The sequence below is a fragment of the Diabrotica virgifera genome, chromosome 1 (genome assembly GCF_917563875.1).
Source record: "Diabrotica virgifera virgifera chromosome 1, PGI_DIABVI_V3a".
Classification (NCBI taxonomy): Eukaryota; Metazoa; Arthropoda; class Insecta; order Coleoptera; family Chrysomelidae; genus Diabrotica; species Diabrotica virgifera.
The window spans coordinates 261530491-261555157 of record NC_065443.1 but is presented as its reverse complement, the minus strand read 5'-3'; the positions used below and the strand labels follow the sequence as shown (position 1 = coordinate 261555157).

Below are 24667 nucleotides of genomic sequence, written 5' to 3'. Positions count from 1 at the left end.
AGCCATACATAATTGTTTAAAAAAAAATTATTATTCGTGCTTTATTATTAAACTAAGTATTTATTTTATTGTTTTCATTATATTATTTATTCTACGTATCATATTTACTAAAACATAACTGTGTATTTACAATTAAAAAAAACGTACCTATCTATTTATTGTATTATATTATATTGTATTATGTTGCTATTTATGTTATTTACGTTAATATGTTATTATTTATTATTTTATATCATATTTACCGAAACAGGTGTATCCACACCTCTCGGAGACCTTCGGGTTAATTTATTCACTTTAGCTGTAAATATCTAAAAAGATTGTACCTATTATTGTTGAATAAATTATTATTATTATTATTATCATGTTTACAAGTTCCTGAAACCTCTCTCTATCGGCTGCTGCGCAAAATAATTCTTCTACCGTGGAACCACACCATTGTCTAATATTACGCAACCATGAAAGCTTCTTTCGACGAATAATTCTCTTTGTGTAACACTAGCATGCTTTTATTCTGTTCTATTATTCTTATTAACTCTTCGTATTTGTGATTTGTTTCATACTTTTGTATTGCTCCAATGTTTTTGTTTAATTTGTTCAGTTATTGTTTGTTTCAATTTGATTTTGTGTATTTTAGTAAAAAGAGAAATAACCCTACCTCGTACCATCAAACATTATCATCAGTCGTATAGAGTTGCAAAAATAAATATAATGCGACTTTTTATATTGCGTCATAAATCTTGATTTACTTTTTTATGGGTATTTCCACAAAGATATATATTATTTTTCTTGAATGGCTGTATTATTTATCCAAAACCCACAGCATACTTTTTTATATGGAAACTATAAATCTTATCTTTATAGAACCAACAAAACGGATTACACTTTCGCAACAGCTGAAATAAAACATATTCAATGTTCTTTTCTCACATTTTATAGAATAGAATAGAATAGAAATATTCTTTATTGTCAATGAAAATACAAATTTTATGGACAAAGCTTAATTAAAGTCAGAAAAAAAATAATATCTAACAATAACAATAACAAATACAATTTTCTGAAATTTGATAAATCGTCAATATAAAAAAATATACATAAATACAAAATATAAGTTAATAAAGTAAAGAAAAAAAAACAAAATCGATATATTGCAACAATTTATAGAAATTGCAAAGTGAATATACAACAAAGTAAACTATTTATAGACATAGGAACTAATAAGTTTAATAAGTTTAAGCTGCTGCATGTGACACCCAAATATAGATAAGTTTGGTTACTTGTACATTACTGTAATTTCTTAGTTAGTCATTAAGAAACTCTTCTACTGAATAATATGGTCTTTTAGATAGATGAGCTTTTGTCATTTTACGGAACTTGGGGAAAGATGTTGCAGATTTGAGTTGTAAAGGAAGATGGTTGTATAGTTTTTTTGCGGAATATAATATAGATTTCTTTACTAACTCAGAGGACGGGATCGGTAAATAGACATCAAAATTTGAGTTTCTGGTGGAGTAGTCATGACGTGGCCTTGCTGGAAAGACATGCATGTGTTTACGAATTAAGCAAACAGTTTCTAAAATATATAAAGATGTAAGGGTTAAAATGCCGTGATCTTTGAAGTAACTTCTGCAATGTGTTGTTCTTCTGAGGCCAAACAGATACCTTATTGCTCTTTTTTGTAATTTAAAAATAACATCTAATTGGGCAGCTGAACTAGAACCCCAAAAAGGAAGACCATATCGAAGATGAGACTCGAACAAAGAAAAATATGTTAGTTTAGAAGATGCTAAATTGAGTTCTTTCGAAACAGATCTTATAGCATAGCAGGCTGAGGCGAGTTTCTTACTTAACAAATCGATATGAAGGGACCATTTGAGGTTGCTGTCTAAAAAAATACCAAGAAATTTTAGAGAATCAACGGTAGAGATCTGGCTGTTATTAACAAGCAGGGGTTGAAGAGCACTTTTATAGGATAATGCTACTGTCTTATCCACGTTAAAAGAGAGTAAATTAGAGTCAGACCAGGTTTTTATCGTAAGCAAATTAGAAGTTATAGTTGCATGAAGAGATGCAATAGTTGAGTTGCTCCAAGTGATACTGGTATCATCAGCAAAAAGAAAAATTTTTCCATCGATTTTTAAGTTAGTGATGTCATTTATAAAGATAAGGAACAGTAGAGGACCCAATAGTGAACCTTGTGGTACTCCACATACAATGTTTTTGAGACTAGAGTCAGTATCATTTGCTCTAACTAGTTGTTTCCTATTATTCAAGTAAGATTGGAACCAATTCAAAGAAATACCTCGAATCCCATAGAAATTTAGTTTTTTAATCAAAATGTCGTGATTTACACAATCAAAAGCTTTGGCATAGTCACAGAAAACAGTGGCAGTATAAAGATTATTGTTTAGTGCTTGGTAAACCTCATGAAGCACAGAAAACAAGGCATCAGTGGTACATTTATTAGTTAAAAAGCCGAACTGATTTTGGGATAAGATGTTGTTATCAATGAGAAAGGACATAAGACGGGTTTTTATGAGTCTCTCAATAATTTTTGAAAGTACCGGTAGTAAGGCAATAGGTCTATAATAGTTGCAAGCATTAGATTTTTCACCACCCTTATGAAGGGGAATAATAATGGCTATCTTTAGGCACTCTGGGAATTTGCCTCTTTCAAAGGAATCATTAATTAGTGAGACGAGGATTTCCAACACATTTTCTGTGAGATTTGAGAAGATTTTTATGGATAGTCCATCAGTACTACAGGACGATTTGCTTTTGATACTATTGATAGTTTGGATCAGTTCAGATATATCGATTGGTCTTAAAAATAATGAATTCGAGAACACTCCTGAATTGGGGAGATAGGAAATGGGATCTTTTTGTGGCAAAATAGTAGAAGTTATATTTTTACTCACATTAACGAAATATTCGTTTAGATTTTCCGGGTCTGGAAGGTCAAATGTTTGAACTGCGTGAGTTCTATTTCGAAGATCGTTTATTATGGACCAAGTTTCTTTTGCAACACTTTTAGAGCTTTCCATACGATTTTGATAGTAGGCTTTTTTTAGCTGATTTGATGAGTTTTAGATAGGTTACCCTGTACTTGGTGATATATTGAGTGACAGAGACGTTGGTAGCAAATTTCTTGATATACAATAGTGAGCGCATATTTTTGGCTGATATGCGGATACCTTTGGTAGCCCAGGGTTTGTGATGTTTTGGCTTAATTGAAATTAAAGGAAATGCCTTATTGAAGATAGAGATAAGCTTTTCTATAAAATCGTTGAAATTATAGTCCACGTCCGCAGAAGGAAAATGTCACTCAGAAGTTAAGCATAAATTTTGAAATTTATGAAAATTCCGAGCGGAAAAAATCCTACCTAAACGTCGGGTTTGCTGAAGATGTTTTCATATTTAATATTTGATAGATTTGGACATAAAACCACGTACATAAATAAACAATAAAACAATATGACGTATTAATATTGAATATTATTGAAATAAGGGACGTAAAAAAATAACGCAATCAGCAAGGAACGTTCAGAGCAGCGAAAACACCAACGTTCAAATCTCTTATTAATTTAATTGAAAATAAGATTGTAAATGTCTGCCTAAAGAAATCTCTGAACATATTTCGCGTTACGCGATTAATATTATTATTCCCGGATTATTTATAGCGTTCTTCGCCTTCCGGTTCTCAGTTTCCAGCTTCGTCGGTCGTCCCATTCGCCAGGGTGAAGATTCCTTTCCGACATTGCCTTCTGAATGCCGCATATCCAGGATTGTTTCGGCCTTCCTCTCTTCCTTGTTTCCCTTGGGATCTTTAAAATTTGTTTTGGCAGCCTGTCGTCGTCATTCTTTCTAAATGACCATACCAGATCAGTTGTCTCCTTTGAATGTCGTCTATAATGGTTGACTTGACTCAGTGGCGGCTCGTGACCTCAGTATGCGGGTAGGCTACACATATACTTCGGGTAGGCGACAAAAAATATCCTACAGTTTGTAATACATTTTGAGCCGTCTTGCAATACTAAATGTAATCTATGAGCGCAACAATGTGTAAAAATTGCTTTTGGAGCATCTACTTTAATTTTTGATTGTAATCCGTTTAAAGAGCCAGCCATTACACTTGCACTATCGTAAAATTGAGCAATTCATTTATTTTTGTAATCATATGGCTCAAGCACGTTTGAAATTAAACTATATAGAGCGTCTGCAGATCTATTATCGCTAACATCAAAAAACCCTAAAAATCTTTCTGTTACCTGACCAACTTTGTTAACAAAACGGATTGTTAAAGTACACTGTGATTTTTCGGTTATATCAGTAGTATCGTCAGCTAGTATAGAAAAAAATTGACTTTCATTAATTTCTGTTGAAATTTCATTTTTTACGTAATCGGCAAGACAATCTATTAAATCATTTTGTATTGTTTTTGACAAACCCGTGAACACCCCTTCTATTTTTTAACATGATCCTGGATTTCCTGATCGCGTTTAATTACTATATTAAAAATTTCTTTAAAATTACCCATGTTTGAAGAATTATGGCTCTCATCACGACCGCGAAATGTAAGTTCTTGTTTTGCTAAAAGAATTGTAACATCAATTTCTTCAACTTCTTCAATCTTTTTCAACTTCTTCATTATATATCTTATTAGATAGAGAAATATGTCCAGCGAAAGCACTGTCAGTAGTTTGTTTATTTTTTTCTAACCGTTTTAAATCTAAGCAATTGTTTAAATGTTCTTTCGAACATTCATGTTTTTTTACACTAGCTGATAAATTTTTCAAATCTGAATATCCCTGACTCACCCAAACATTTTGCTTCAAATTTGAGAACAACAGACAAGGCCAACAGAAAAGTGAATTTTTAAAATAACTTCCGCTTAGCCATTTACGATTTTCATACCATATTGTTTTAAACGATCTCGAAAATGGTTGATTGTCTTTTGTCTTATCTGTGGATAAAATTGTTAAATTTTGTAAAGGCCGGCCCATTGAAATAATTACTAATCTTTCTTGATTTTGGCAACTTGAAAAAGGCGTCTCGATCAAACTGCATATTACATCGTTTAAAATATTCATATTCGATGACTAAAGTTTTTCCACCAATAAAACTAACACACCTACGTTTCAACAACGTCAAATATTACTTATTTTATTTATGTATCAAATAATAATTTACTATTCGAATAAATTGGTAAGTTAACAATTAACCTCGCTTTAAATTTTTAATTATCTATATAATCTAATAACACATTATTCAGTTTTCATAAACAAATTTAAATTGTCCTACCTAGTTTTATTCAATACTTAACCTACTAATAACAGCCAAAATCAAAAAACAATTATTTTAAAACAGTTTCACAACACAGAAGAGAAGCAACTGATAAAATTTTGTAGGTCCGGCTATAAGACTCTGTGCCTATCCGCCCGTTCAAAATTGTAGAATACGGTCGCTACGAGCAGACCTGCAGCAGGCCTGCTCGCGTAAACAGAGAGAGATCGCACGTCAATTCGGTGTTGGCGTCGTTCTATTTCAGGCTACGTTCCCGAGTGCCTGACCAAGGAGAATATAGAATCTATACAGTACTACTGATACTACAAGGAGCGTACAATAATTATAACTACGGAGAAATTTTTTTGGATATTTTTAAAAATAATTTGGATAATTTTTGCTATTTTATTGTAGATATTGTGTCAAAATTTATAAATTACAATTTTGAAATAAGTAATTTATATTAATAATTTATATTATTGTACTACATTTGAAGAGAGTAGGCGGCGCCTACCTTGCCTACCCCGACGGGCCGCCCCTGATTTGATTTCCATTATATTTCTGATTTGGTCATTTTGTATTCTTTCAAGCCTTGATTTTCTAGCCGATCTTCTCCAGAAGTCCATTTTCAATGCAAATAGGCGTGGTTCCAGGGATTTAGTAAGTTGCCATGTTTCGCATCCATAGAGCACCATAGATGTGACCATTAGATAGTTCTTTTGACCATAGTCGGGTTTAGGCATCCAATAACCCTTTTTCCTTTCACAATCCTTTGCTCTATCTCTTTTTCAGTGCGCCCACTCTTGTTGATTGTTGTTCCTAATATACATATTCCTCACAGTTCTTGATTGTTTCATGTTCGTTAACTATTAGATCTTCTACTTAATTCCCGATGCATAAGTATTGCGTTTTGTTTCTATTTATAGAAAGGCCCCACTCTTCATATGTTTGAAATATCCGTCTCGTCATGAATTCTAAATCTTCCTTATTCGTTGCTACTAAGACTTGGTCATCCGCAAAATGTAGAGTATACAATGTTGTATCTATTAGTATTATTAGTATTTTACAATACTATTGTGCTCAGAAAAAGTATAATAAATGTTCAGGAACTTGACTTTAAATGTTTTTAATGAATTTTATAACTAGACAATCTGATGACAATATTAAAGTTATTTATTTTATATTACTATCGACATACCATACATCTTCTTTCATGGTAATACCAAATGCAGCGAAACATGTTGTACCGTCTTTTTTGTTACTTTTGCTTTGAGATTTAGTTCTTTCGGGTGATTTGTCCATTTTCTTCTTAGTACATTGATTTTCGTAATGTCCTTTGAAACCGCAACCCCAACAATGTGCTACTTTTTTAAATCCTGCACCGAGAGTGCATTGTCCTCTTCACATTTACCTTTTTGCCATTTTTTGTCTTGCAAGAGTTTAGTATTGACAAAATCAGCTGTAATGTCAACAATTGAATTTTCCAGTGCCATTACCATTGGATCATATGCTTCTGTGAGACCCTGCAGCATGATTGCACCCAAAAATTAATCATCGATCGGTTTTCCAATAGAAGTTTAATAAAAATGCCCTAGGTCTTAACTGCCTGTTGTTCGTATAAATACACTAATCACAAAAAATATCGCATAATATTTGAAACAAAAAAAAATTAAGAGGTGTCTTCTTTAGGTGTCTATAAATCCATGACATTTCAAAATGAAGCGTGTTTTTGCAGAAAAAAAAAACAGTAAACAAAACGTTGTTAAAACAGAATATTTATTTTGGGCATTTGTGTTCGAGAATTTGATATGTGCAATATAACGTCAGAACAAGCAGCCCAAATTGTAGGTTTTATTGGAGATAGACAATCGTAGCAATGGTTGCGTTCGGACGACCACAGCGGCTGACTGTCAGCAGAAATCGGCTGAGTGATTGTAACCAGCGCTGATAGGTTACGATTTTTTTAAACCTTCACAAAATTTTTTTATATAGGTACAGTGGAAACCCGATAAGTCGGCCTCCGATAACCCGGAAGTCCGGCTAACCCGGACCTCTTTTCATCAGACCAACCAAACATTTTTTCACTTTAAGTTTTTTACCCAGAAATAAACAAGAATTTATACAACTGTACGTAATTAATTTGTACTGTGCATATGTATTTCATATTTTTGCAATTATACCTAATGTTTGTTTGTTTATTATGTATATGTATTTTATTAATTTTTACCATATTCTACGGCTAACTCGGATTTTCGATAACCCGGATCGGCTGTGGTCCCGATTAATCCGACTTATCGAGGTTCCACTGTATATTGAATTGAGAGATATTTAAATACTTTAGAACCCCCTGGTTACGCCTATGGTAGTTCCTATAAAATAGTTGGTTCGTTCGCGAAATGGGTCTGTTGACTTGTTTTAGGAATGTCTGAGAACGTAGAAATGTGTGGACCGCTATCTTTTTCTGACTCGCAGCCCTTGTATATGTTCTTGTCACATAACTAAATCAACCGTGGTCCGTGCTCAGATGTTCGTTTTGAGCCATGGACTCGAATGACATTAAGGAAAGGCGGTCGAGATCCAGTCTCTTTGATTGGGGCTAGACGACATCGGCCATTGTAAAGTGGAGAACTTTGCAAATCCGATTCATCAGCGATAATTAAGCCGAGTTTATGAAAACTCACCGTTATTTGAAGGGCTTGTGCCAGTGACGGATTTAAAGCTAGTAATATTTTGTAAGCTGATGAAAAGCTTTAATTAGTTACTGTAACATAACCTTAGCTTGGGACACGTGAGTATTTGAGAAGTTTATACTATAATCAATAGTTTTGGTCGTTGTGGTACGCTTGGACTAATGCCCTGTGTCTTTCCTAGGCTGTCTTTCATCACTCGAGGCTAAGGGAAGGTCCTGGTAACAACCCCTATCTGTTTGCCACATACCACCACAGGTAAATATCTTTAAAGCTTACTAGGCTTCTAGCCACTAGTATTTCTACTGTCTCGTATAGTCCCTACTGACAGTGTATTTTCTCTCCTTGGTAGGCCAATTTCCTGAGGACACAACTTGGGACTCGTGGCTGTCCTAACACCCAATACCACCAACTAGTAGCTAGCACCTAGTTGATTCAACCAGAGTCATCACAACTGGAACACCCACCCCGAAACCGCAAGTAAGAACAGAGATAAGTCGGTACCAATGGCAACATAACCTCTATTCTTATATATACCATCTATCCTATACTGTGTCTATACCTACTACTTTGTTCAGACCTAAGTCCTTCCTGTTACCCTCGTTGTAGTACACCAGAACATAGCGCTATACGGTGGTATTAATTTTAACAGAGTAATTACAGGGTATTATATATTAATTGTACTTAATTAATTCCATAGGTAGACTTACAAGAAGTAGGTATTTCACACTTCAGGGTATAAATTATTCACCTCATATTTGATAATATTAATATAGTAGGGTTACGGTACAAATATCTGATTCTTTCTGAACGTGGGTACATTTAATTCATCAGGGTGTATTGTATGTGATAAGTTAGGGTCCTTTTAATCTTTACAGTGTTTTATATCTAATAGTCTGAATAGTTCAATAGTCACTACATTTTTCTAATATTTTGCTTCACTTTCTGTTTTATTTTATAGTTTATGTTAAATAAATCTTTGTGGCTATTAGGTTTGTTTTAATACTCAGAATTAACCAGGATCCCCCTCTGTGAACCAACTGTAAATCCCTGAGATAAGATAAAGAGAGATTAACTAAACTTTGTATTTTATATTATATAGAGTATATTAATGTTAATTTTATTTATTCAGTAACATCTCTAGAGCTTTAATTTGTCTGTAACATGGGGAAAGCTTAGTAAATCTGCGGCTGACTTCCAGCGGTGACGTCTAAACGCTACCGCTCGCTCAGCTGTCCAGCCGCTGTGGTCGTCCGAACGCACCCAATATCTTGCTGATGCCATGGGAATCCACCAATCCAGCGTTTCAACAAGAGCTTTACGAAGGTACGGAGAAAGTGGAGGATACACAAGAAGACCAGTTATAGGACGTCCCAGGTGCATGAACCCCGCAGATGAACGTTATTTATATCTGCACACTTTGAGTACACATCAGGTTACAGCTAGACAACTGTGAAATGATTTTTTCACAGCCCATGGCTCGTAATGTTCGGACACAGACACTTTGCACTGTCGGATCCACAAAGTGCAAATCTTGACTCATCAGTAATCAGAATATTAGTCCAGTCGTTAATACCCCAATAGACATGTTCTGGTACAAAACTTATACGTGCTATACGGTGTGCACTCGTTAACAGTGGAGCAGTAGCCATTCTGGCTCTGATCCCAAATTCCCTTAATCTGCTTCTAACCGAATTGGCACTTTACGAACCGAACATTACGGGTCACGGGCTGTGGAAAGATCATTTCGCAGTTGTCTAGCTGTAATATCATGTGTACTCAAAGTCTGCAGATGTAAATAACGTTCATCTGCGAGGTTCGTGCACCTGGGACGTCCTAGAACTGGTCTTCTTGTGTATCATCCACTTTCTCCGTACCTTTTTAAAGCTCTTGAAACGCTGGATTGGTAGATTTCCATAACATCAGCAAGATATTGTTGCGATCGTCCATCTCCAATTAAACCTACAATTTGGGCTGCTTGTTCTGACGATACATTACTCATTTCTTGTAAGAACGCACCTCCTAATTGAAAATTCAAGCAGACATAGTACACAGATCAAATTCTGGAACACAAATGTTTAAAGTAAATATTCTGTTTTAACAACGTTTTGTTTACTGTTTTTTTTTCTGCAAAAACACGCTGGCTTGGCTTGGACGGCAGAGATGAATAATGCAAATTTATATTGGAATCAAACAACATCAATTTTAGTAGATGGTGTGGAATCACAGGCTCTTAATATTAAAAGTTGTATCTTTGTTGACACCTCTTGTCGCTCCTGCTTTTCAACGTTTACTCCGAAAGAATTTTCAGAAAAGTACTTTCTGAAAAACAAGAAGGAATACTTGTGAATAAGTCATCAATAATTTGCGATATGCGGACGATACAGTACTCCTAGCTTCTACTCAAGAAGATCTGCAAACACTACATGATAGTGTTGTTGAGAGTTGTAGGGAGGCAGGTCTGGATCTGAACATATGGAAAACCAAAATACTCGTAATAAGTAAACAACAGCATATAAAACCGTCTATATATGTAAATAATATCAAACTTGAGCAAGTTGATAAAATCGTTTACCTTGGACAGCAATTAAATTGTAACGCAGAAAGTCACGGCGAAATTAGATCTAGGATAGAGCAGGCTAGAGCCGCTTTTAGAAGGATGTCCAAGGTGTTATGTAACAGAGACCTAAAAATTGGCATTGAGGATCCGCCTACTTCGCTGCTACGTGTTCTCGGTCTTACTATACGGTGTCGAGTCCTGGACTGTGAATAAAATCGATCTAAATCGCCTTGAGGCTTTCGAAATGTGGTGCTATAGAACAATTTTAAAAGTTTCCTGGGTGGAGAAGATTCGAAACTCCACAATACTAGAACGTCTCAGCAAGACTACTGAGATCATAAAAAGCAACAAGCAGAGAAAGCTGGAGTATTTCGGACATGTAATGAGAGGTCCCAAATATAGGTTGCTACAAAATATGCAAGGAAAAATAGCAGGCAAACGCAGTCCAGGACGAAGAATAGAATAGAAATATGCTTTATTGTCATGAAAAATTTAACAATTTTATAGACAAAGCTTACAAGAATCATAAATAAAAACAATAACAAATACAATTTACTAAAATTATACAAATCGTCAATATAAATAAAACATAATAAAGTCAAATAAAAATCAGTAACAATCTATTGCAAAATTAAAAAAAATTGCAAAATGCGTAATCTACCTGAAGAAATTTAATAAGTAATTTAATAAGTTATGCTGCTGCATGGGACTGCTGCAACTCACTGGACGGGATCGGTAAATAGATGAAAAAAATTGAATTTCTGGTGGAATAGTCATGTCTAGGTCTTTCTGGAAAAACATGTAGATGTTTACGAATTAAGCAAACAGTTTCTAAAATATATAAAGAAGGTAGTGTTAGAATTCTGTGATCTTTGAAGTAGCTTCTGCAATGTGTTGTTCTTCTGAGGCCAAACAGATATCTGATTGCTCTTTTTTGCAATTTAAAAATAACATCGGATTGGGCAGCTGTACCAAAACCCCAAAAAGGCAGACCATATCGAAGATGGGACTCGAACAATGAAAAGTATGTTATTTTGGAAGAGGCTAAATCCATTTCCTTAGAGACAGATCTTATTGCAAAGCAAGCTGAGGATAGTTTCTTGCTTAACACATCGATATGAAGGGACCATTTAAGGTTGCTATCTAAAAAAATACCAAGAAACTTTACAGAATCAACGATACTGATCTGGCTGTTATGAAGAGGTAAGGGTTGAAGAGTTCCTTTATAGGGTAATGCTACTGTTTTATCTACGTTAAAAGAGAGTAAATTAGAATCTGACCAGGATTTTATTGTGAGTAGATCAGAAGTTATAGTAGCATGAAGAGTTGCGATATTTGAATTGCTCCAAGTGATACTGGTAGCGTCAGCAAAAAGAAAAACTTTTCCATCGATTTTTAAACTAGTGATGTCATTAATAAAGATAAGGAAAAGTAGAGGACCCAATACTGAATCTTGCGGTACCCCACATACAGCATTTTTGAGACTAGAGTCTGTATCATTTGCTCTAACCAGTTGTTTCCTATTTTCCAAGTAAGATTGAAACCAGTTCAAAGAAGTACCTCGAATTCCATAGAAATCTAGTTTTTTTATCAAAATGTCGTGATTTACACAATCAAAAGCTTTGGCATAATCACAAAAAACAGTGGCAGTGTGGAGATTATTGTTTAATGCTTGATAAACCTCATGTAGTACAGAAAACATGGCATCGGTGGCACATTTATTATTTAAAAATCCAAACTGATTTTGTGATAAAATCTTGTTATCAACGAGAAAGGACATAAGTCGGGCTTTTAGGAGTCTTTCAATAATTTTGGAGAGTACCGGTAGTAATGCAATAGGTCTATAATTGCAGGCAATACATTTTTCACCACCCTTATGAAGAGGAATAATGATGGCCTTCTTTAGGCACTCTGGAAATTTACCTTTCTCAAAAGAATCATTTATTAGAGAGATGAGGACTCCCAACACATTGTCTGGGAGATTTGAGAAAATTTTTATGGATAGTCCATCGGTACTACAGGAAGATTTGCTTTTGATACTATTGATTGTTTGGATCAGTTCAGATTTACCAACCGGTCTTATAAAGAATGAATTCGAAACCTTTCCTGAATTAGGAAGATAGGAAATGGGATCTTGTTGTGACACAATAGTTGATGTTATATTTTTACTCACATTAACAAAATATTCATTTAGATTTTCTGGGTCTGGAAGGGAAAATGTTTGAGCTGTGTGAGTTTTATTTCGAAGATCGTTTATTATGGACCAAGTTTCTTTTGCAACACTTTTGGAGCTTCTGAGACGATTTTGATAATACAATTTTTTAGCCGATTTTATAAGTTTTAAATAGATTGCCCTGTACTTGGTGATATATTCAGTAACAGAGACGTTGGTAGTAAATTTCTTGATATACAGTAGTGAACGCATGTTTTTGGCTGATATGCGGACACCTTTGGTAGTCCAGGGTTTGCGGTATTTTTGCTTAATTGTGATTAAAGGAAATGCTTTATTGAAGATACAGACCAGCTTATTCAAAAAATCACTGAAATTATAATCGACGTCCATGGAAGGAAAGTGCCACTCAGAGGTTAAGCATAAATTTTGGAATTTACGAAAGTTCCGACCGGAAAAAATCCTGCCTAAACGTCGAGTTTTCGAGGAGGACTTGCTAAAGATGTTAAACTTCGTATAAACCGCTTCATGATCAGATAGTCCCGCATTAACAGTTGTAGCGCAGACATCAAGGGGTGAGAAATCTGAGACAATATAATCAATTATGGTAGATGAAGTTTTTGTAATCCTTGTAGGAGAATCAATGTGCATTGATAGACCATATGATTCAAATATGTTGACCAGGGATATTTGTGTAGCACAAGCAGCAGCATAATTAATGTTGAAGTCCCCGCATAAAATTTTTCTGCTTTTATGGGGCAGGTCATCTAACAAATTAAGCAGGTTCTGAAAAAATAGTTCCACGGAAGAGTCAGGTGATCTATAAATGCAAATAATATAAAGATTAAGGTTCTTACTGTAAACTAAGGAAAACTCAAAGAATGCTTCACTTAATAGAAAGTCATATTTTGTTACCAGAGAAAAATCATTATTTGTAGAAAGAATTAGGGTGCCTCCATGAGCTGAACTTGGACGGTCATACCTAGCAATAGTGGAATATTTTTCTACAAAAAAGGCTCGTTGACTTCAAGCCAGTGCTCAGTAACCGCAACTATCGGTGGAAACCCTAATTCCTCTAGAAACAGAAATAATTCATCAGTTTTATATCTTATAGAACGAATATTAATCAGAACCATGCTAAAGTTGTTATCACTAAAATAATTTGAGGATTCTAGACGAAGATTCTAAAAGAAGAACCTCATGGTTGAAGAACTTGCGAGATTGGTATGGTGTTGATACAAGCATGCTATTTAGGGTGGCAGTGAATAAAATTAAGATAGCTCTGATGGTAACCAACGTTCTGAAAGGACATGGTACATGAAGAAGAAGAAAAACACGCTTCAACTTGCAATGTTATGGGTTTGTAGACGTCTAAAGAAGACGATAAGGTTCAAAACAGACGGACCACATTGCAGCGCTAGCTACGCTGTGGATCCACCAAAGTAGTTTCCGATGATTGGCCGTGGGTTCGTATGTGGAGTGGACGTTCCATCCCAGACGAGCGACAGTGGCTTGCCACATCGTAGCGCTGCAGCGTGGTCCCTCTGTTTTGAACCTAAACGAGTATTATAACATTCTGCTAAAAATTAAAAATTATTTTTAAACTTTTTTTCTGTTTCAAAAATTATGCGATACTTTTTGTGATTAGTGTATCATATCCTACCAAAGTAGTTTATTATCGTAATTACCCGTCGAAGTAAAGTGCATTTAAAATTTGGAAAAACAAACTTACCTCTGGTACTATCACTATAAAACTGAAAGTTTGTTAACTTTATTACCACATGCTACGTATCTTTCTAGATCATATTTACACTTTAATTTTTTGTCAACTAATTATCTTATTTACATTTTTACGATTAAAGAATTATATTTAAAAAATAGAGCAATAAAAACCAAATTGTTTCATTCTTTTTTAGGCCATAGATTAGGAAATTCCATTTAATAATAAAAAAATGTGATTTTTTATTTAATACGGGATTGCTTAAGAAATAAAAAATGATATGAAGAAAACATAAATGCAAATATGTACTATTTACAAATATTTTAGGATATTTTTAGAAAGAAACGTAATTTCTTATTAATTGTTTTGGATAAATAATAATCGATTTATCGTGATCAGTAATATTTAATATACAAAAAAAATTGTTCAAATGTCAAAAATAATGAAAATGCCTTTAAGTACAATTAAAAAAAATTAGGTCATCACAAAAAAGGGGCGTAATAAAAAAAAACAAAATTGATCCTTGAAATATGGCTTCCTGGTTTATTACGGCCCTACATACCGTGTGTTTACTTTTAAATTATATATAGGAGTACACCCAATACATGGCAGCACTGCTTCCCCGGTTCCCATACCCGAGTCGCGCTGATTTATTCAGTCATTCGTCGATTCTACAAGGCGATGCAACTTATCTCATAAGCAATGTTGCCGATTTTAGCATTTCCTTCATTCGCGTATCTCTAATCGAAAACTAAACGTATGGTATGTCGTTCATAGAGAAAATAAGATTTTCGGTATCTTATTGAGATATGTTTGCCCACTCTTCTATCAGACGCTCTCGGAAACGAAACGGCATGTATATGTTACCCGTAAAAGAAGTAATTCTTCGTTGAAGCATGTCCCATGCATGCTCGGGGATTGTGTTGGCCAAGGCAACACATCAATAAATTAGTTAGCAAGCCAGTCTGTCACTAGGCGTACGACATGTGGACGAGTATTATCATGCATAAGATAAAAATTTTGACTAACAGCACCAGCAAACTGACGAAAGATAGGTTGAAGAATGTTGTCGAGATATTGCTAAGCTGTAAGGAACCGATCTGGAAAAACGAGGTCCATTCCACCGCATACCATTATTGTACGATCTTTGTATGTGTAAACTTCCTGGACATATCTTAAGCGTTCTACATTTGCAGATCGTCTCCCACACTCTACTCGACGAGAATCTCGATGAAATCCAAATCTAGATTCTTCGGAGAATAAAACTGTAACCCAATCATTTGCATTCTAGTTTTGATATTGTTGATACCACTCTAATCTTGCAGTGCCATTGCCTTTGGACATAAGTGGACATCTTAATGGTCTTTACTCACAAAAATCTACAGAATGAGCAACTGTACAAATTTAATTGAAATTAAATGACCACATGAATTTATTTTTATTGTGTTATAAAAATATTCCTAAACTTTTCCGATTTGTGTAGAAACAATATTATCATTCATAGAAGATATGGATATGGAATAAAAATAAAAAAAATAATCTGAAATAATAATTATTTCAGATTATTTTTTATATTTTTATTCCATATCATATCATTATATGTATATTTTTATTCCATTCCATATTATTTTTATATCATAATTATTATGAAAGATCGTCAGTTCATGGATAAAATCATATAGAAAGGGCGAGTATTGTTATTCCGTGATGAAAGTCCAGAATTAGGACAATCTCGGATATCCAATACGTGAAGTTTATACGTAATTTTATCATTACTGATACATAATCCATAATTTTTTAAAAACACCGTAAAATATTAAATTTTAAAAGTAACCACTTGCTTTCGTCATATTAATTGGCAATAAAAACAAAGGCAAACACATGTTAGGTGGATTAGAGTTTATTTATTTCCAAATACTTGAAGTGAACGATCTCTTTACGTATCGATTGTATAAAAAATACGACAGAGAAGTGGTAAGTTACTGAGATTTCGTCAGAATTATTAACAGTCAAAGGAACAAGAAAAACTTTGAAAGTACCACCTAAGAAGTGAGAAGATAAAAAACGGATAAAATGATTTGGTGAAATTATTCAGATGGAAATATTTTGGAATACACATTAGTGATTCAGCCGGTCACAAGATACATATTATAGCCCTAACCTAAATAATCCTAACTACCCTAAGCGAATATTCGAAATAAAAATCAATAATTATGACAAAAGGAACATTATCTGGGACACACACTTCTCGTCCAGGGACCCATCAGGACATTTTCATACAACACAAGACTAGGCCACGAAGATGGAAATGTTCATCATCAACATAAAAGGGCAAACATCGTCGTTAACGACGATGTTTGCAAGAAAAGTTAACGATTTATCAAAAAATTATCGTCCAATTGCACTTAGGTCTGGATCCCGCGTACCAAACAAGCTGAAAATTTGTTACTAGCTTAAGGGTGTCTAGTCGGACAAACTTTGATGTATGGGAACACTGGAACAGGGGAAGTTTTAATTGTGGAACATGTTAAAAATTTGGAAATTCAGACTACGTATTTTGTATGTATTTTGTCGGACAGAACTTTCAATTGATTTGTTACCCTTTCATTAAACTCGCATGCAAAAATCAGACTGCTATTTATCACCAATTGGCCATTTTACTAAGTCCGACACGTAGAACATGTCAAATAACAGGAATTACGTTGGTGATAAATAGCAGTCTGATTTTTGCATGAGAGTTTAATGAAAGGGCAACAAATCAATTGGCATGGGACGTTTTCGTAGTCTGACGTTTCAAATTTTTAACCTGTTCCACAATTAAAACTTCCCCTGTTCCAGTATTCCCATACATCAACGTTTGTCCGACTAGACACCCTTAAGCTATTAACAAATTTTCAACTTTCTATTAATCAACTTTTTTTTGGTACGCGGAATCCAGACCTATATGGTCTATAAACTTTTAAAAGAATGCTATATGTACAATAGAATTAGCCAAACAATACTGCAACATATACCTGTGGAACAACCAGGACACCTCTTTTGATCTCCACACTTTCAGTAAGTTCATTGCCAATTATTGCTCTTGATGTGTGACCCCAGTATACGTTTGCCACAATCCGAATATCCTGCCTTTTTCAGAATATCTATTAATTGTTCATGATTGACATTATCAAATACTTTTCTAAAATCCACAAAGCACAAATACACAACGTCTCTACACCGCTGTATAAGCACCTCCTGAAGAGCGAAAACTGCCTCTTTATAGCCCGTCCCACCTTGACTTCACAGTATTCGCTGTGTGAAAGTACTTGGAGGGGCAACTTTCTTAACATATTTCTTAAATAATTCATATTGTCAAATTGACGTATATTTCTGCCATTGAAGAAAACGGGATTTCGCAAATGTGTTATGAATTGTAAAAATTATATGTTGCTCCACAACATTGACATGATATGCAATTATTAACGTGTATTTAATAAATTTTATTTTGCTTGTAGTACTGCATTTTAATAATTAATTTTATTTACTACATACCTACAATGTTTACCTTTTAATAACATAGCTAACCTCAATCTTACTTTTCCTTCTTATTCTTTTTTTGGGCTATGGCCTTGATAATTATCCAGTAACCAGGACTAATATAATTGGCAAATATAATTAAAAGTGCTAAAAATGTTGCTGAGCCATGAAACCAGGTGTCGCTGCTGTTGCGAAACAATGCAGTTTATGAGAGTTTTTAGTGTGGTGATGCCGATTTTATCAGAAAGAATTTGTAATCGAGCATTATAGAGATTAAATTAAAACTGTTTTAGAAAGGCAATCTACAATTTTAGGATTCATATTCATATAAGTTTATTTGATATACTATAGTTATTACGCATATGAATCCTAAAATTGTAGATTGTCTTTCTAAAACAGTTTTAATTTAATCTCTCAACGTTCGATTACAAACTATTTTTGATAAAATCGGCCTCACCGCGCTAAAAACTCTTATAATGACTGCATTGTAGTGATGTTGATTATAGTTACTTTCGAGTAATCGTTACTTTGATTACTTTTGTTACTTTTGTATTTGAGTACCGGCAATCATATGGAGAATCGCATTTCTCAGTACATATTTTGTATTAGTAGGATATTTTGATTACTATGATTACTTTTGTATTTGAGTACCGGTAATCATATCGAGAATCGCATTTCTCAGTATTTCGTATAAGATCCGATATAACAACGACCTTCACCGATCTATTTAATGGATAGAAATTAAATGATATGTAATCTATTATGTTAAAAATTATTAAAAACAAGGGGTGCCCGGCATAATTTTGTCCAGACTATTTAATAATTAAAAATGATTTTTCTTTATAAATTCTACTAATTTTTTGGCCAGGGCAGATATTACTTTAGATTCTTGGATCATAACAATAAAAAACACAGACCAAGGTATTTCGGAAAAAATAAATGATTTTTAGGGAAATAGTGAAACAGAAAAAAGTTTTCAATAGAAAAATGGGTAAACTGCATAATTGCAGTATAAAATGCATCCAAAAGTATGTACATAAACATTCATCCATGATTAAATTGAAGAGCATAGGACTCAATGAGTCTCCCTGTCTTATTCCGCTGCCTATATCTATAGATTATGTAAGTTGTCCATCTATTCTGACTTCCATTTTGTTGTTATATGGTAGATTTTTTCAATAGTTTTTATGATATCTAAGGGAAATCCTCTTTTATACAGAAGATGGATTACATATGTGAGTCTTAACTCTACTCTGTCAAATGCTTTCTTCAAGTCAATCAGACATAGAAATGCTGGTCTATTATACTCCAGTGATTTCTAAGTAATTTGCTTTATGACGAATATTGCATCGTTACACGATCTTCCAGTACGAAAACCCTGTTGTTCATATGCTAAACTTATCCTCTGATTCATTAGGTCTTGTAAAAATTTAGTTGTAAGTTTTAGGGCAGTATTTAACAAGTTGATACCTCAGTAGTTTTCTGGCTGCTTTTATCTCCTTTCTGAATAGTAGAATTACATGATACAATAACCCAAGATACGACACGCAGCGTTCCTAATTTCGTTCAGGTCGCGCATGACGTCACGTTCTGAGTAGCACTCACGTTGTGAGTAGATTTTAGCTTTTAATATCAGTTGTGAAATTTTCGAGAAGTGCTGTTTTGTTTAGTATGATTAAATATAATTATTAAGAACATAATCTAATAATAGAAATCAATTACAAACATGATTTTTTATTATTAGGCAAGATACGTCTCATTATATATTATATTGTATAATACACAGCGTTGCTCTCTACTGTCGTTCTGAAGCTATTTTCTTGTGGCATTTTTGTAATTAACTATTTTTAATGGGAAATAAGCCACAATTTTACCAAAAAAAAAATGATTTTATTATCGTTTCGACGTCCAAATCGGATGCCGTTCTCAAAATACAAAAAATAATAATGAATTAAACAAAAATGTTGTTGCTTAGTAAAAAATTCTTCTAAAAATTTATTTACTCTGACTCATTTATATCGGCAATTCAGACATATAATATTATACATTTTAAAGTAGAAGACTTTAAAATGATATTGCCAATTGTTCATTCGATTACATGAAATCAACGCCAACTCAAGAATATCCGTGACAAAAAAAATGATAGCATGTGATCTGTCTTTAAAAAGACAACCACATGCAACGGTGACAGTAAAATTCTCGCGTTAGAGATTCCGTAGTAAATCACGAGGGAAAACCAGGAAAAACCCTCGTAATACTATCATGACGTCGTAAGTATTAGGTCTTACTATTATTATCGTAAGTATTATATTAGAATCTGGTATTAGTTTTGAGAGTAAACTAAAGTAAGACCTAATACTGACAATGTCGGGATAGTATCACGCGGTTTTTTCCTGGTTTTCTCTCGTGACTTACTATGGAATCTCTAACGCGAGAATTTTACTGTCACCGTTGCATGTGATTGTATTTTTAAAGACTGATCACATGCTATGATTTTTTTCTGTGACGGTATTCTTGAGTTGGGGATGATTTCATGTAATCGAATTAACAATTGGCAATATCATTTTAAAGTCTTCTCCTTTAAAATGTATGAATTACCGATATAAATGAGTCAGATTAAATAAATTATTAGAAGAATTTTTTACTAAGCAACAATATTTTTGTTTAATTCATTAATATTTTTTGTATTTTGACAACGGCGTCCGATTTGGACGTCGAAACGTTAATAAAATCATTTTTTAGTAAAATTGTGGCTCATTTCCCATTAAAAATAGTTAGTTGCTCTCTACCAGATTCCACTTTGCCTTTTCCCGCTTTGGCTAAATTATGGGATGGAATAGCTTCTTTTTTAAGACATCGAAAATTTTTAGAATATCCAAGCAGCTCGTGTGTTGAAGAGATACGAGCGTTGTTAACGTTAAAATTGTCTGCACGTTTACGTTTACATAATTGTTTTCACACACATCGCACTTTTGTGTCTTTTGGGAAACTAAAAAACTTGATATTCGTATCGAAACTTTGTGATTGATTGTACACATTACAACCAAATACTCACATGTTCTACTCACAGAGTGACGTAGCTACATAGGCCCCGCCCACCGACTCCATGTCATATCTTCAGTTATTGTATCATGGTAGAATTAGTTCGCTTGTTCTCCATTCTTCCCGTATTTTATTGTGTTTTATGATTTTGTTAATTATTGTTGTTACTTGTTCTGTCATTGCTGCTCCACAATATCAGTAATCTCGAGTAATCTGTTTGTATCAATTAAGTGCCAAAAACAAACCCTCGAAGCTCTTGATGGCGTACCTTAGCAGTAACCCTGGGCACCCAGGTGCTTCGGAGGTCGGTTCTGATTGCATATTCATGTTCAGTGACCCCAAATACCCCGAAATAAAAAAATATGACCCTTAATATACTGATTTTAACATGTTTATGCATTTTTCAATGCGTTTTATATACTTTAAAATGTAATAATTCATTTCCACCCATTTTTCTATTGTAGACTTTTTTCCAGACGTCATCCTAATCCTAAATACAATGCATAAAGTTGCAAGTCTCTAGGTACCTACTATATTTAAAAATAGATTTATTCCTGTGTTTTTAGTGGCAAATGCCCTTGTCTAATAAAAACAATGCCATACCTACATGTAAAATTAAAGTTGATGATCACAGTCTAGAAATATTATCATTTCTACATTTTTTCCGGTCAATCTAGGCTAGGTATTTTTTTAGGCCTGATAAGAATAGTGTGTATTTATTATTAAAATCTAATGTGTTGCATTTTTATTTTCAAAGGAACAAACATCTGTGAATTATCTACCTTGACAAATCGTATTTTATCGTATAGACATCTGTTTCTGGGTGCATGCTTTGTTACATGATTTACCTCCCTCTGTTTCAGCTACTTCTCAGCCCCCTGTAATCCTGTAAAACTCTTCATAGCCTTCGCCCTTCATAGATAAAATTTTAGTTAACTGTACTGATAGCGAACACTCGTGGAATACCGGTCCGATTCCGATATCAACCGATTGTAGATACAATACTGAAATAGGTACTCACTCTGATACGATTGGTACGAAGTAACGCAGTAATCAGAGTAATCAAAGTAACGATTTGCCTCTCTGTATAGCAATCGTTACTTTCGGTATTCGTAAGTAACGAGTACTATGTAAAGGATAGTTACTTTTTCAACATCACTACACTGCATTGCCTATATTCCTTATACTGTAAAGTCAAGGTGGAACGGACTATAGTTTCAAGTGCTTTCCGAAAGCCAAACTGTGATCTATCAATATTTGACTCACATTTATCATACAGTGATGAGTGCGATAATAACCGACAGAATAACGTAAAAGACATAAAACATAATAAGTTGTGAAATAAAAAGAGATGAAACTAGTAGAGGTGGAAACTTATCAATAGAAAGTACACAGAAATTTACATTATATTGATAGTTTCCCACCTTTAGACGTATCAGAGGAGTATGTCAACTACAACTGCCACTGGTCACTGTCACAGGGGTAGTTGCCAAACTCCTCTGGGACGTCTAAAGGTGGGAAACTATCAATATAATGTAAATTTATATAGTCGGAAAAATGAAAGAATACCCATGAACATCACATCAATAACTTAGTTTGTATTTGCTATCTTTTTCCATATCAAACGTTTGTTATTTATAGAAAATGACAGCAAATACAAAATATGTAAGTGATTGATGTGACCGTTCATGGGTATTCTTTCATTTTTCCGACTGTAGGTTTGTATTGATAAGTTTCCACCTCTACTAGTTTCATCTCTTTTTATTGCACAATGTATTATTTTTTTCCATCTTTTACGTTATTTTGTCGGATAATAGACCACTCATCACTGTATATTCTTCTACGAATGATAATGTATAATTTTTAGAAATTAAAAATTTCGCTGTCTGTACCTATGATTGAACTCGTGCATTCAGGCTTGATATGCCACTTTCTTGCCACAAAAAAGCTTAAGTACTTTTTCTTATTTTTTACTTTAATACCATGAAGTGTGTAGTATTAAGAAGAGTCCTAAAAGTCCACATAGAAAATTTGATAAATACAAATAGCTTTAATAGATAAATTGTTGTTCTTGAATAACAGTGTATAAAAATAAAAAAATAAATCAAAATTAAAATAATGCTAAAATTGACTGGCAATGAAAATAAAATTATATAAAACTACTTACTGTTGCTGCTTCCTCTTCTAATCTTGTCGAACTCCGCACCGAAAATATGGTCCTCAGTCAACTGGCTAAACGGTGCTTCTTCGAAGGGGTTCCAATCGGCCACATCAGCAGATAGAGATCGACTGTCGGGACCCATAGCCCGACTTAAGTCTTTTGTCGATGCGGAAGTGCCCATTGGAGCCAATGTTCTATTTGGGTCCTCGCACGATTCTGTGGGCGAAGTGACACTACGGGGTTTTATCGACGACTCAAAAGGAGCTAGGAATTGAGATGTTTCAGATGCGTAAGCTCTAGAAATTAGAGGAAACAACATAAAAATCAAATGTACTACATAATATCTATACGTATAAGTGTATTCACAATTTAATACTGTTAAAATTCTGGTGTTGTAGATTGTGGATTTCAATCATAGGCTTCGGAGAGCATTTTACATTGCGATTTGAAATATCTTTTGTGAAAAACCTACACCTATGTTTTAGTCCAAAAGATCTAGATGTCTAAAAAGTTTATTCTCATTTTTGAAGTTTGGTTTGTTACTTGATCCGGTTCTAAAAAAACTTGTTTCAGATATTTACTTCAGTGGCGAAAAACTGACATGTTCGTCCATTTCTTCTTAATTTTTGTAAAATGTCCGTGCTGCTCTGTCTACTTTGGCCATCATATAGAGATAATATCTGAGTGAGCAGTGTCTAGTCAGAACATCTGTGATTAGTCGTTCAGTTTAATTTTTACAAGAGGTTTTAATAATTGTTGTGCCTAAAGATTATTGTCAAATATGATTATGATCATTAGTTCCACTACTTTATTTGTCTGTGACCCATCATCAAATTTTTGAGAAGCGTTATTTATCGGATGATAGGCAGTTAAATGGGATGTATGGGATGTGTTATAGGGGTAGTACCTTTCTGTCGGAACGGCCACATCGAGCGTCATAGACGGGAGATGGTTCTTGATAACTGGTCCCCATAAGACATCCAACTCTTATTTATGGCTCCTCGTGCCACATCCCGGGCAACTGCATTGGTCTGCAGGCTAAACTAAGTGAGGGTAACCAGATATGGTGAAATCTACCGAATGATTGCCGGTATAAGCAATCCCACCACTTACTGGCCAACGGCTTCGGGCGGATGAGCTAGTATGTGGAAGGGCACTCTTTTGTCCTGAGATCGAGAAATCGGTCTTGAAGGCGGATGAACCAAGGATGGTCAACGGTGGAAGGATGCAGAAGGCAACGGGGAACCACTGCATTAAAGACTCATAGAGTACCCCTAGTTAAGTCATTACGGTGTACACAAAAAATAGTGGAAACTCTACTGATCATGGGAATCGGATACCAAGATCCGGCAGACAGAGAAAAGCACAAGACTACAAGGCTCACTCGGTCGTAAACCTGCAAAATCCTTGTACAAAAATGCAGAAACCAACAACTTTAAGAGTTGCAACGTGGAATGTAAGAAGTTTGTTCTCTGCAGGAAAACTGGATAATGTTGAACAAGAAATGAATAGACTAAACATTGATGTT

The 24667-nt window shown here is 34.2% G+C and overlaps 1 protein-coding gene across 1 annotated transcript in view; it reads right to left on the bottom strand.

The window, feature by feature from the left end:
- LOC114327995 (uncharacterized) overlaps window positions 1-24667 on the bottom strand; it is a 116098-nt gene that overhangs the window by 46368 nt on the left and 45063 nt on the right. The window contains exon 9 of the mRNA XM_028276727.2: window positions 23146-23435. Within this exon, the coding sequence (XP_028132528.2) occupies window positions 23146-23435 (290 nt within the window). The remainder of the gene's footprint in view (window positions 1-23145; window positions 23436-24667) is intronic.